The 15,015-nt window shown below is 47.2% G+C and overlaps 2 protein-coding genes across 2 annotated transcripts in view; both read left to right on the top strand.

Moving 5' to 3' along the window:
• Positions 1 to 15,015, top strand: part of TOPAZ1 (testis and ovary specific TOPAZ 1) — a 1,878,688-nt gene that overhangs the window by 37,788 nt on the left and 1,825,885 nt on the right. The window lies entirely within an intron of this gene.
• Positions 6,406 to 8,202, top strand: LOC146789009 (poly(rC)-binding protein 2-like). Its single transcript, XM_085630593.1, has one exon. It carries the CDS (start codon positions 6,770 to 6,772, stop codon positions 7,832 to 7,834), a length of 1,065 nt encoding a protein of 354 aa, XP_085486719.1. The 5' UTR covers positions 6,406 to 6,769; the 3' UTR covers positions 7,835 to 8,202.

The following is a 15,015-nucleotide window of genomic DNA, read 5'->3' as shown; positions in this document are numbered from 1 at the left end:
CTGCCCTGGATCTCCTGGTGGAGTCCACCCTCCATCCGGAGAGTGTGAGTGGGATTGGGGATGCAGACAGCTCAGCCAGAGCTAGCAGCAGGCAAGTTAAGATGCATGCACAGCATGCTGTGCCCCCCACTCCCTAACCCCAATCCCCAATGAGGCAGTATGATTCCCACTCCAGTACATGTTTTACTAAAAACCAGCAATGCATTATGGGAGATGTAATCAGAAGTAACACATATCATAACAGTCAGTCCACTGAACCCAAATGCATGTGACACACATTAGCAATTAGCAAGCAGAGGACAGTCAGTTTGTTTGGCAGTCATGACATTTATTATTACGCAAATGCAGCCAGACAAGTGAGCAAATGTACATTCTGTCTCCACAGGCGAGCCATCCCGCAGGGCTGCAGAAGGGGACACAGGAAAGGCACCCAGGAGAGAGAAAACACAGGAGGAGGAGGTCTTGTCGCCTGTACAGCCCACCATCATCACCACCATCACCACCATCACCACCATCATCACCATCATCACCGCCACCACCACCGAGAGCCAGGAGGCATACAGTGGCTAGCCTCCAAAAGATGGAGGTGTCCGAGGAGGCCAGCATGGGAGGTCAACAATCCACGCTGGCAGCGGATGACAACAGTGCAGGCACACAGTCCCCCACCGAACGCGCCCACACAGGTGTTAGACGCCGCAGAGCAAGGGCAGCCAGTCCTGTTGCACAGGGCGAGGATCCAAGTGTATTTGCCGGTCTTGAGGGGAATATGCTCAAGGTGCAGCGCCTGCAAGGGGAAGCAATCAGATCAGTGCAACGGCAGATGGTCCACATGAATAGAGACATGCTGGAAATCAAGGAGGGCATGGACAGCATGAACAATACTGTGGCTGAGAGCATGAGGGACATATCAGAGGCAGTGACGCTGCTGTGCAGCAAAATGGATGAGGATCGTTTGGCGAGTCGCAGGGAGCGCCAGAAATTGGACAACTACACTAAGGCAGTGAACCGCCTCTCCACTGCCACCTCTGAGCTCTGCAGGTGCTCGGTGGCCATGCAGGAGGAGATGGCCCACTGCAGCCGTGACGTGGCAAGGGGGCTGTTCACAGTGACCTGTGCACTGGAAGTGCTACAAACAAACCAAATAGCCACTACAGGTGCAGGTAATGGGGGGGATAGTGAAGAGGCAACTAGCCGCAATAGCATCACGCCCCGATAACCGAGTCAAGGAGGTGCAGCGAACGGCACAGCGCTGCCACAGGACAGACCGCTAGTGAGGACAGTGTGCCCAGGGAACGCAGCAGTGCTGCGCGTGGGCACAGGAAATAATGCCAGCCATCACCTGGTATTGTGAAATGGGTGATGTAACCCATTTCGCCTTTGGAATGTCCATTGGATATTGGCCTTGAATGTTGAGGCCTTCATGTTGCGGCGGTGTGCTATGCTATTGCCTGAGTTAAGGTAAATAAAACACCGTCACTCAATTACAGTAACTGGCTGTGTCTCCTTACTTACTCAGAAATAGTTGTGTGTGATCTCAGCCCGTCTGTGTCTCCCATCTGGTGCTGCTGCCACACCTGCTGCGCTATGCTCTGGCTGTGGACAATCTTCACCCTCGTCCTCGGAGTCAGTTAGTTCCACTGCTGTTCCTTTCTTTCTGGCAAGGTTATGCAGCATCGCACATGTTGCAATTATTTTACAGCAGATGATGGGACGGTACTGACGTGCACCTCCACTTTTGTGGAGGCAGCGGAACCTGCTTTTTAGGAGTCCGAATGTGCGCTCCACAACATTGCGTGTCGATCTATGTGCCACATTGTATCTTCTCTCACTTGGGGTAGATGGGTTGAGATATGGAGTCAGGATTAATGCCCGCACGGCATATGCGCTATCACCTGAGTGAGAAAGGAAGTGCAATTAATAACAGTCACCAACATATTCATCCAAGGTATACATCAGGGTGTGTCACATTGATTTACCTAGCAGGTATCCTTCTCCAAATTCGCCCCCAGCCAGACGTGTGTACATCCCACTGTTCCTGAATATGTAGGAGTCATGGGTACTCCCTGGAAATTTGGCTACAATGTCAGTGATGATGTGGTCCGCATCGCATATTACCTGCACGTTGATAGAATGTGTAGATTTGCGGTTCCGATATATGTACTCTGTAGCTGCAGGTGGGCAGATTGGTATGTGTGTCCCATCAATGCACCCTATTACATGTTGGAATTCTGCCTTTTGATAAAAATCCATCTTGGTTTTCTGCAGTTCCGCCTGTGTGCTGGGGAAGCGTATGTAGTGATGCATTCTTTGCATCATGGCATCCAGGAAAGTGTTGAAAAAACGGGACAGGCAACTCTGTGACACACCACCTGCCACAGCTGTCATCCCCTGGTAACTACCTGATGCAAGTAGGGGCAGGCTACAGAGCACCTGAACATGTGTTGGTATAGCGTGCGCCTTTGGTGTCTGATGCTCCAGGAGTGGGTGCAGGTCCTGTATCGGGTCTAGGATGGTTTGGGGGTCTAGCCTGTACCTCTCATGGATTTCAGCCTCAGTCAGTTGGAACAGTGTAACGCGCAGTCTGTACACGCGTTCCTCCCGTCTCCGGATCCTCAGTCCTGCTGCTTGCATGCAAAGCCGCCTTGCAATGACTTAGAGGGCCGCCAGTGTGTTCACACTGTTGCATTTTGGGGCTGTTTAAATGCAGTTCACCTGATTACCACCTGCTTTGAGTCAGTGGTAATTAGCGACTCCTAAATACCGAAAAATGGAAAAATCGGTATTACCGAATTTTGGTACATCGATTTGCGAGTTTTTAAGGATTTCTTATTTAGCGATTCGGTATTTGGGGTTTCGGTGTCTGCTAATCGCAAATTAAGGATTCGGTAACTGGTTTCCCTTATTTTTACCGATTCCTTAGGCGTTTGGTGTTACCTACATTGTACATGACTAAATGCCGGTCAGTAACGCATAAATTCTGCGATTTTCTGTGTTCCCGACCGGTATTTAGCCACCTACATCTGGCCCTATATGTTTTCCATGTACTTATGGATCTATATATTTATAACGTTTCTTCTAATTCAACAAATCCAATGCACTGACCTATTTATCTCCCTATACCTCTATCAATATATCTTCTACCTCCACTCTCTCATTCATCCCAAACACCATACCACTACTATGACCCTAAAATAACCCTATCTAGACTCTTCTCTAATCTACTCCTCCTTGCATCATCTCATACATCTTTTACTATACCAATTGCCCAAACAAGCTTTTCTAAACCCTTTCCTCTGACTCTTCCCCTCTACATCCCTTTTACTCATCCCAAGCCTCCTCCTACTGATATGACATCCCAAACAAAGTCTCAATTCTTCCCTCTTTTATATCTCCACTACTCTTTTCAATCCAAATAACAGACCAACATGTCCAGTCATATTTCACTATACTAATCCTTTATAGGTTTCAGGGTCGCGTGCCACTTGCCAAAAAAGGGCTTCAATACCTTATCAGGGGTAGCAAGCGCTATATAAATGCAAACCTTTAGCCCTCCTCTAACATTTCGCTATCCTTCTCAGTCCAAATAACTGACTAACATATCCACCACTCAAATTACTTTCATATTACACTATACTAATTCACCACTAATCCATTATGGGTTCCGGAGTAGTGTGCTACTTGCCGAAAAAAGCGCTTCAAAACCCCATCACGGTTAGCAGGCACTATATATATACAAAAAAATGTTCCCTCTTCTTTCCCTCTGCTATCCTTCTCAATCCAAATAACTGACTAATATCCAAGACCCAAATTACTTTCATATTTCACTATACTAATTTAACACTAATCCTTTATGGGTTCTGGAGTAGCCAGCTACCAGCCAAAAAAAGCACTTCAACGCCCCATCTGGGGTAACAAGAGCTATATAAATGCAACCCTTTTTCCCTCTTCTATCTCTTCACTATCCTTCTCAATCCAAATAACTGAATAATATCCACCACTCAAATGACTTTCATATTTCACTATATTAATTCACTACTAATCCTTTATGGGTACCGGAGTAGCTTGCTACTCTCCAAAAAAGCGCTTCAAAACCCCATCAGGGGTAACAAGCGCTATATAAATGTGAACCTTTTTCCCTTGTCTATCCCTCCGCTATCCTTCAGAATCCAAATAACTTACTAACATATCCACCACTAAAATTACTATCATATCTCACTATACTAATTCAACACTATTCCTTTACGGGTTCCAGAGTAGCATGCTACTCACCGAAAAAGAGCTTTGACGCCTTGTCAGGGGTAGTAAGCATTATATAAATGCAATTACAATACAATTCAATCCTTGTACTATCCCCAAAGCATCGGGCAGGTAGAACATGCCAACCGTATAATCAAAGAAACTATTCAATTGGCATTAAAGGGTAAGATTCATGTAACAGAAGCATTGTGCAACCTCATATGGGCATATCACACTACTCCACATACTTTCACTGGGGTCACTCCATTTGTACTGTTGAGAAGAAATACACCCTGAACTAAATTGACTTCAAGTATTGTAGTATTGTTTTAAAAACTATTCCTCTCAGTGCAGAAATTTCTCAGGACTATAGGTACTGGTTGTGTGAGGTAGTGCTAAAAAGCATTCCAAGATGAAAAATTATTATGATCGACTAAGAGCGGTAAATAAGACTATCAAAGCTGTAGGTGACATGGCAAGGATCAAGTATCCTACAGTGAAAACAGGTGAAAAAAGGTTTGGTGAATCCCTATGAGTGATCAGAAAGACTGGAAAAGCCATTAAGTTGGAAAATGGGGGATGGTGAAATGTGATCACCTGCTGTTTGTGTTTTCCCTAATGTAACAGAAAATATCCAGCAATCTACTTTCAGAGACAATATCGGGACCAATAGAAATGTATTGGCCAATGCGTCTGGTTTCAAACGCCTAACAGTGAAGCCAATCATTCACTTGGGTCATAAGACATGGGTGAGGCTAGTCCTAGACAAGCAGATAGTTTGCAGAAGAGTTTGCAGTGTGACCATCTTGCAGTGTGGGAATTCCGTCTAAATGTAAAGATAAATAAGTGTAAATTCATAGAATGCTTTTCTTATCAGTTAATGTGCTCATTATTCTTGTCCCTTTTCCCTGTTCACCCTTATGTTAGGAGCGTGGGACCCACGCACTCTGTTGGCATGTTGGGATGGTTTTGACAGTTGTGGGCGGGGATGGCGGTTATTCTGAGTGAGTATGTTGAAGAAAGAGGAATAATGATTCCTGCTATACCTCATGTCCGGTCGTTTCTAAGCGGTTGCAGGCTGTCCAGCTGATAGGCAAAACCAGACAAAGGTAGACGGTGTCTCCAGGATGCACCTCCCACCTCTGTGGGTCTATCTGGCTGTCCGCCTACCACAAGGGTTGCTGGCAGCAGTAAGGAGCAATAAAGGTTGCAGCTGCATTGAGGAGCTGAGATCTCAGGGCTCCCCTGGGCCTGCATACATAACTTCACACTGAGCTCCTGGTTGGCAGGTTCACTGACTCCCCTGTACCATTAATTTACAGGTGATATGTGGAAGTTTGGATTTGGTTTATTTATTTATTTAGAAAGTTTTATAGAGCGCGAACAAGATCCTTGCGGATATCAGAGCGCTTTACATTAGAACCAACTGTTATACAAACAAAGATGTGCAGGTAACACTCATATAAAACAACATTTCGTGCAAACAGCAAAAGGGTAGCAAAAAAAATAAATATAGGAAAATGTCCACATTGAGATAAGTCAAGGGCGTGAGTCGGGTCTTGAGTTGGAGGCTTAAACGTAGTACGGGATATTATTACAGGATCTATAGAACTCGGAGACTATATAGATTGTGTTCATGTGAATTTTACCATGAGAAACGCTTTAACTTCCTTTTTGAAAGATGCGTTAGAGGCATTCAGTCTGGTTTCAGGGGAAAGTGTGTTCCATATTCTGGGCACCATCCCTGAGAAGGACCGTTTATATGTTTTCTTCTTGTTGAAGCTTTGAGGTTTCAGTAATAGGTTTTCGGCACTCCTTGAGGATCTTAGACCACCAGATCGTCAGTTGCTGTGCGAGGTAGCTGGGTGTACTATGATGTAGGGCTTTATGCATCATGCACGCAACTTTTAGGTGGATTCTGGCTTCAAGCGGTAGCCAGTACAAGGCTTTTAAGTCAGGGGAAATGTGTGAACTTCTTTTCGAGCCAGTGATGAGTCTTGCTGCAGCGTTGATAGAGGCTCTTAGGGGCGCTGTTGAAGCTTTTGGGAGGCCACATAAGGAGACACTTCCGTACTCCACATGAGGGATAACTAGAGCTTGTACTGCCAGCTTGAAGTCATCAACTGGCAGGAAGGGTTTCAGCTTCATCAATGTGTTTATCTGGCCCAGACCAGCAGAGGCAGCAGCAGAAGTCGCAGTGCCCCTTGAGCCCCTCCCGCCGTCGCCATTCCTCCCTCGCCCGCCCGGTTCTCTCTCCCTTCCCTCCCCCGGCTCCTCGCCTCTCTCTCTCCCCCCCCCCCCTGCCGCCCCCTTCCCCCGAGGCCCAACGGCTCCGGCCTCCCTCGGTCTCTCCTTTCCCGCCCCCGAACCCTCGTTCCCGTCCCCGGTCTTTTCTGTCCCGCCCCACTCCTACCATACCCTTCTCCTAGCAGCGGTCCCCTTCCTCCTCCTCCCCGCTCTTTAAGTCTTGCTCCATCCCGTGACCAAAGATCTCACTGACGGAAAAGCCTGACTCTACAGAACCGAGCACACCATGGATACCAGCATGATTGAAGGCGGTTTGAATGTCACTCTCACCATACGACTGCTCATGCATGGCAAGGAAGTTGGAAGCATCAATGGAAAGAAAGGGGAGTCGGTGAAGAAGATGCGAGAGGAGAGCGGAGCTCGTATAAACATCTCGGAAGGAAACTGCCCAGAAAGGATCATCACTCTCGCTGGACCTACTAATGCCATCTTCAAAGCATTTTCTATGATCATTGACAAACTAGAAGAGGACATCAGTAGCGCGATGACCAACAGCACTGCTTCCAGCAAACCCCCTGTCACTCTGAGGCTCGTGGTCCCTGCCAGCCAGTGTGGTTCTCTCATTGGGAAAGGAGGTTGCAAGATTAAAGAGATCAGAGAGACCACTGGAGCACAGGTGCAAGTAGCGGGGGACATGCTGCCCAACTCGACAGAAAGAGCCATCACAATTGCTGGCATTCCTTCTTCAATCATAGAGTGCGTCAAACAGATCTGTGTGGTTATGCTGGAGTCTCCTCCGAAGGGTGTCACCATCCCATATCGACCCAAGCCATCCAGCTCACCGGTGATCTTTGCCGGTGGACAGGTGTCACGGCAAGCCGGAGGACACGCATGTGAGACTGACCTGTGGGAGGGACGGAGGTCCCACACAGGCGGTGTCTCCCTAGATGCTGTGGATCTCCATGGGGCCTATACCATTCAAGGACAGTATGCCATTCCACAGCCAGATCTCACAAAGCTGCACCAGTTGGCGATGCAACACTCTCACTTTCCGATGTCTCATGGTGGGGGCAACACCGGATTCAGTGGTGGCATCGATGCATCTGCTCCAACCACTTCTCATGAACTCACCATTCCGAATGACTTAATCGGCTGCATCATTGGGCGCCAAGGCTCTAAAATCAATGAGATTCGCCAGATGTCGGGGGCGCAAATCAAAATCGCTAACCCTGTGGAAGGTTCTACTGAGCGCCAAGTCACCATCACTGGATCTGCTGCCAGCATTAGCCTGGCACAGTACCTCATCAATGTTAGGCTTTCATCAGAGACTGGTGGAATGGGAAGCAGTTAGAACACCAAGGCCTTTCTCAGAACTCTGCTCCCTTCCTGCTGTTCATTTACCCATGATCCATCTGTGTAGTTTCCAAGCAGTCTGCAATTCCAGGTTTTAACTAGTTTGTAAATTTCAGTTTCTATGCTTCCCATCCACTCGTGAATTTTTTAAGAGGTTTTAATTCCTTTTTTTCAGCTGTTAAAATCGCTGACCCATGTTTTAGTTTTATAAGGCTTTCCCTTTGTTCTGTTATTTTTTTGTTCATGAAGATATTTCTGTTATGAAATGTAAAGGGTGGAATTAATGCATTTCATTTCGGTTTAGTTCTGTAACGTCAGGAATTTTTCAAAAAAAAAAAAGAAATAAAAAAGATGGACTGGAATGTGTTTATCTGGAAGTTTGCTCCCTTTGTAGCGTTACTAATGTGTTTTTGCATCGTGAGGTTGCTGTCAAGAGTAATTCCCAAAGATTTCGCTGAGTCCACAATGGTTGGTTGAACGTTGAAGGTGGTAAGCTGTTTGATCAAGTCTTGCATTAAGGGGACTTTGGCAGGTGGAGCTATAAGGAGGAATTCTGTTTTTGGAGCGTTCAAATTGAGATGGTTTTTTGCTAGCCAGGATTGGGTGTTCCTGAGTGTGGAGTTAAGCACCTTAATGTCTTCTAGGATGTTGATCTTGAGATAGAGTTGTGTGACGTACGCGTACATATGAAATTGTACGTTAGATGCATGAAGAATTTCAGTAAGAGGTTCCATGAACAGGTTAAATAATGTAGGCGAAAGTGAGGACCCTTGCGGAACTCCTAATGTTACAGGTAAGGATTTGGAGAGCGTGTTGTTGACCTTGAATTTTTGTGTACGGTTATGAAGGAAGGAGGTAAACCAGTTTAACACTGTCCCCGATAGACCCATTCTATGGTCCAGGAGATCTATTAGGTTCTGGTGTTTGACCGTATCAAAGGCTGAGGAAAGGTCTAGCAGGATGAGTAAGAACGATCCGTTTTGGTCAAGGATTTGTAATGCATCATCAATAATGTGTGTCATGGATGATTCTGTGCTGTGGCCTGCTCTGAAACCTGATTGGTGTTTATTTAGGAGGTCAAAGTGATCAATGTGATTAGTCAATTGTCGGTGTACACATTTTTCAAGAAGTTTGGCCAAGGTGGGAATACTGGATATAGGACGATAATTGTTAAGGTCTATAGAGTCAGCTGTAAGGTTCTTTAGGATGGGTGAAACTTGACCTACTTTGAGGGAGTAAAGTGGAAGAAGCCATGGTGTAAGGTCTTTGACAGCGTTAGCAGGGAGAGGGTCAGTGAGGTGATTGGCCGGTTTCAGGGCGTGGAGAATCTTGCCTAAAGCGTCTTCAGTGTACGTGTCAAAGGAAGACCATGCTGCGTCGTTTTTTGGGCCAGGCTTAGTGGGGAGTTGGCATGGCGCGGTTGGAAATGAGGTGGTGATTTTTGTATGAGGAGCAGTGTGTAGTAATCGGTCATTGAGGAGATCCTTCTTAATGTTGTCGGTCTTCAGATTAAAGAAGGTAGAGAATTCTTCACAGTTGGGTTGTGGGCGAGATAGGTCTTGTATCCGTTGGGGTGCGTCCTTGGATTGAGTTTTGATTAATTCGAAAAGTTTTTTAGGACGATTTATTGCTCGGTCTAGTTGGTGGCTGAAGAAATCTGCTTTAGAGCGCTTGATCTTTTTGTAATAGGCATTTCTCTTTTTCCTTAGTACTTTAAGGTGATTAGCAGATGGGACTGATCTCCAGTTGCATTCCAAGGTTCTGAGGGCACGTCTGTCCTCATTAAGAAGAACGTTGTACCAGGGCTTAGAGTCTTTAGTGGGAACCCGCTTAAGTTGCAGGGGGGCTACCTCATTGATTATCGTGGTCATAGCGTTGAGGTAGTGGTTGGTGAGATCATGGACGTCAGAGGTGCCTACAAGGGGCTGAAGCAGGTTTTAGCTGGAAGAGGGTAGTGTGTTGGGATTGAGTTTTTTTCAAGTCTCTTTTCCAGATCTTTGGTTTTGTGGATTGCGCTGAGTTGAGTTTTATAGTTTCCTTGATATAGAAGGCGATAATATGATGGTCCGACCAGTCAGAGTTGGATCGACTCCAACTGGATGACGTCAATTTTGCTGTTGCAGGATTGGATGAGGGCTAGATCATCCAGGAAGTTTTGAGGCTGTTGACCGCTGCGTCATTGTTGTCATTCCAATGGAGATTGAAGTCGCCAAGGAATATTTGGGTATTTTGCCGCCCATTGTTTGTAGAGATCATGTCCATGAGGTGTTCGATGAAGAGGAGGTTGTCTCCTGGAGGATGATAGATGATGTGGAGTGAGCATACTGGTTTGCCATTGCAGCTAATGACCAGGCATAAGTATTCACACGATGGGAAAATAGGCGATATGGCTCTGTTTATGGTGATGTTGCTAAGATGTATATAGGCTATACCTCCCCCTATCTTGTCCGTTCTGTCTAATCTAATGATGTCGTAGTCGGGTGGTACTAGGATGTCGAAGAGAGGGGTGGAGGATTCTGTTAACCAGGTTTCAGTTAACAATAACATGTCCAACTCTTGAGAAATGATGAGGTCAGCTATGTCAGCTACGTGTCTAGAGGCCTATCTACAGTTTAGCTGTGTGCATTTAAGACGGGTGAAATGAGGGAAGAGGAGAGGTCCTGAGTGAGATGGATTCTTCTTAGGTTATTATCACTGTCTCCTCTGTTGTTGTGTGTAACGGGTCTGCAGGGGTTGAGGGGGATAGTCGGGATGGTGATCTGAGAGGACGTAAAGGAGTTGGAGAGGGAGGGTTCGTAAGAGTGCAGAAGAGAGAGAAGATCGCTCTCCGAGAGCGTATTGATGCTGCCAATTGGGCGTGTTAGTGTATTGTGGGAAGGAACTGTTTTCCAGCTGGGTGGAGGCATTTTAGAGGTGGATGAAATGTGGTCCGTGCGCTCATTTGATTTATAGGTTTTTGAGGGAATGAAGCGCCATGATTATCTCGACAACATCACCTTAAAAGAATGGAGCTCTGCTTTAATTTGGTGAAGTGCGATCATAATTTCATCTAGTCTAGGGTCTGGTGCGGATAAGAGTGAGGTTGCAGGGTGTGTTATGCATGTGGATGGCTGCGCTGAGGTCAGGTTGGGTGTGTGAGCGGTTGCAGGTGTGCATGGTGGAGCAGGCATTGCCGTGTGTGTGCATGGGAGGGTATTGGGTGTGGGTGGGTGGGCGTGTAGTGGGGGTGGCTGGCTGTTGTGTGGGTGTGGGGATAGAGGGAGCGGTAGAAGGGAGGGTGGCTTGCTCAGATGGAAGCGTGGTTTCAGAAAGATGGTGTGGTGTCAAGTTATGAGCCAGCAGTCTACGTGGGGGGGGTGACTGAGCTGTGGGGAATATGTGTCAGGAGAGGCCGTGTGGGGCGAAGGTGAGGTAACGGAAGAGATGGAATCAGTGGGAGATAAGCTGTAAAGGGGGAGAGGAACGGTGGGCTTCAGAAGAATTGGTTCCCAATCTAAGGGAGGCGTGCATGCTGCCTCAGTCGTGCTAGGCAGTAGAGTGCATGGGTAAGGTGCAGTGACGGGAGGTGTGTGGATGGTAGGGGAGTTTAGGGAGGGGGTGCCGTAAGGCACCAGTGCCAGCGGTGGCCGGGGTGTACGCAGAGCGGGGGTGTCAGGCGAGCAGGGTGGTGAGGATGAGGTGAAGTGCGGTGTGTGGGAGGGAGGGGTAAAATTGTGTGGGGGACAGAAGTGGACAGGGAGGTAGAGGGGTGGTATTGTTTGCCAGGGTGGGCGGAGTTATAAATTCTGTGTTGGCGCAGGGAGCGGGTTGAGTAGCCAAATGGGGTTTAGACACCAGGTTTTTAATGATGGGGAAGATGTTGTCCAAGAGATTTAAATTACGGTCTGTGGCTTGAATGAGGATAGTACCGTTATTGTATATGGTGATGGTAGCTGTCGCATGAAAGAGCTGGGAGGGGAAAATACCGAAAGCTGTACCATGAGTGGTTTTCCTTGTGGAGGAGATCGAGAGAGAAGCTAGGAATGCTTTTCTCCATTGGGCTCTTCGTTTCGTGTAGAAAATGATATCAGTGGTAGTAAACCCGCTGTGAGGTGAGAAATAAGGGTCCGCAAAGAGAGTTTTGGGGTGCAGTTTTATAAAGTTGTGCTTGAAACGTTTGGCTGATTGTTTTGTGAGGTTAGGGGGATAAATGATGCTGTATGTGTGTGTACCTGCGCGCTCCATGATGCGAACAGCACAATGAGAGGCGAAGTGTGCTGGGGGAGAGGGTAAGGGGGGAGAAGCCAGTGGCTATGTAGAAGTGGGCTGAAAGAAAAGCAGGGGACGGCACACTGGAACTAGATGTTAGCCCCGGGTGCAGTGTGCAGGTTAGGATGAGAGGCACAAGAGGGGAGGAAAAGGAAAAGGAAAAGAATAAGAGTTTAAAAGTGGAGAGGCTAGAGATATGTCGAGTGAGGGATTTAAAGAAAATCTGATTTGCGGTGAGAAGATGAAAAGGTCAGTCTAATCAGGGGTACAGGGAGGGGACAGTCTAAGATGGCCGCCTGATTGGGAGTGATCTAATAGCGCAACTATGTGGTCCATTGTCAGTTTCCATTGACTGTGGGAGCACCCGTGTAGTCCTATTTCTCTGACCATTGGGGAGGTGGGGGCTCTGGGCTCTGGGGGACCACCAGTGTAGTTTAGCTTCATTGTCAATGGGAGTGAGAGATAGTCCTATTTCAGTGGTAATAGATCAGTGGTGAGATATTTATGGTCTCGGCCATTTTAGGCGAGAAAACCTATGGTTGCCGCCATCTTAAAGGTATATAGAGGGACATGAACGTGCACAACAACATAAGGTAGTAGAGTAGGATGCCCCAAAGGCAAAAGTTACCTTAAAGGGGAGAGAACGGTGCCAACGTAGTGATTGCTTAGGTATAATAAGAGTCATCCGCTGGCTTCATCCAGGACTTCTTAAGTTGGAAGGGGAGTTGTGGCCGCAATATGTGGGAGTCCTTTGTTCCAGAAATATCAACCGACAAGCAGCGGTGAGGCTACAACGAGGCAAAGAACGCGCTATCAGCGTTATTTTGTGGTTTTAGGTCTTTTCGTCTGTGTCTTCATACGGGGGCGGGGCAGGGAAACTGTATCGATCTGAAGCCCGAAAATTTCCGCTGCAGCCGCCCAGCCCCGCACGCGAACGATGAATCCAGCCGTGTCCAAGGGGGGCATCGAGGGCCAGTAACAGTAACAAGGCAGAACACGCACTCGCGCTGCCTCCGTCTCTTCACCCAGGTCCTCGTCAAATTGCCACAGGAGTACCGCTAGAGGTCGCGTCTTCGTGGGTCGAGGATTCAGAGGTCTTGGGAGGGAACAACGGGAGTCAGGAGAGCGCGCCCCGCTCCAAACCCCGGGTGACAGATGGGGGTCGAGCAGCAGGACAGTGCGGGCCGGCATGCAGAGTTCACTAACCGGAGCCGGGGGGGTCCTCACTCTCATCGGTCGATGATCGCCCGGAGTGTCCACGTCACCCCTCCCAGGAGAACCTAGCTAAAAACTCGAAGATGGTGGCGGTGGCCAGGGACGCTCACAGTACGGCTCCGGCTTTTCCTGCGGCCAGAACAGTCCCTTGGTGGCGTCGATTACGGGTATCGTGCCCAGGTAAGACTCTGCGTTTAAAATACAGAAATGAAAAGTTGTTCCATCAACTCCTGTTACTCTTTCGGGGTCGGTTATAACAGGATGGCGGTCGCTAACAAGGATATTGCCACGATGGGGATCCCAAGCACTTGAAGCTCCGTCTTCCAGCTCCTACCAGGCGGCCATCTTGAATATGATTAACCAGAGTGGTTAACCACTAATTGGTACAAATTTGACATAAATGCCGAAACATAAAGGCGGTGCATGCCTCAATCGTTAAAAATAATCTGAGAACCCTACTCTGGAAAAAAAATCTATCATTACTATACAGTACCAGGGGTGTTTGTGGTTCTCAAGGGGATTGCTTTTGAGTTCTTTTGGTGTAGTCCAATATTAATAGGCTATATCTGTGTCTTTTCAAGGAGGAAACCCATGGTCGTACCAGATGCATCCCTACTCCCTTAAAAAGGATTTGTATGTTTGGAAGGTGCTGTCAAAAGTGCTTTTGGAACATGGACTGAGTTATGATATACAATGGGGACATGACCATGTTGGTAGAATTGTTTGATGTTAGAAAACAATCCCTGCCAATAAAAGGCTTCGAATAAATAGGATTCTGTCTTTTCACTTCCTAAATGATTTCCTCCAAACCTGACCTTGTGCCAAATTTAAGACCCCTAAGAGAAATGGCTAGGGCACTAACAAATACTTTGTTTTTGGGGGCCCTTAACTATGGTGTACCAGCTCTTAGCATTTGACAAGAAAGATGGTCCTATCTTGTGAGGGCAAAAAGCCCACTAGACACCAGGGATTTTACATCTGTGCAAAAAAAGGGGTACGGGTGACCAAGTATTCCATTGGGCCATAGCACTACCCCAAAAGGGGCAAAACAGTCTTTCTGCCCCCCTCAGGGGGGATGAGAGGAGGCTTACCCCCAATTTGTTCTTAGGGTGCAGATAGCCCACTAGACACTAAGGATTTCAAAGTGGCACCAAAACAAACAAACGGATGGGGATGGCCTGCCCTGGCATCAAGCTATACCCCTACCCACATAGCTGCAATACAGTCTTTCTGCTCCTCTAGGGACAGACATAGTTTTTTCCCCAATTGGGAGGTTACCTCTACTCTGCCCCCTGGGGTTAACAAAGTCCACTGGATAATAGGGATTTCACTCTTTTGGGGAAGCAAATAGGCGTAGGTGTCGCTCCCTAGTGTTGGGCCATAGCCCCAGCAGTTGTTCTACCCTCTTTCCCCCACCCAGGGGAAGAGACAGAGTTAGGCCTAAGTTGCCCTGTGACAGGCCTAAATAAATCCTACAAATGCTACTAGATCTGTAGATCTAGTGACTTAAAAATCTACTCAAACTAATTATAATGCTCTTGACCCATAAACTGGTTTCAAATGAGCTGATCCTGGTAAAATATTTTAATTCACTGAGCCACCATTTTCTTCTTCATCATATGAGAGCACCTTCAAATACGCAAGTTCAGCATATCTACTGTACAAAAATCAATTTTGTTTGATTTAATAGACTAAACTTTTGCTCCATATATAATA

This window comes from Triturus cristatus, chromosome 10 (assembly GCF_964204655.1).
Source record: "Triturus cristatus chromosome 10, aTriCri1.1, whole genome shotgun sequence".
NCBI lineage: Eukaryota > Metazoa > Chordata > Amphibia > Caudata > Salamandridae > Triturus > Triturus cristatus.
This window is presented reverse-complemented; position numbering and strand designations above follow the sequence as displayed.

Coding starts and splice junctions, on each gene's coding strand:
- LOC146789009 (XM_085630593.1), top strand. CDS start 6,770: ATGGATACCAGCATGATTGAAGGCGGTTTGAATGTCACTCTCACCATA.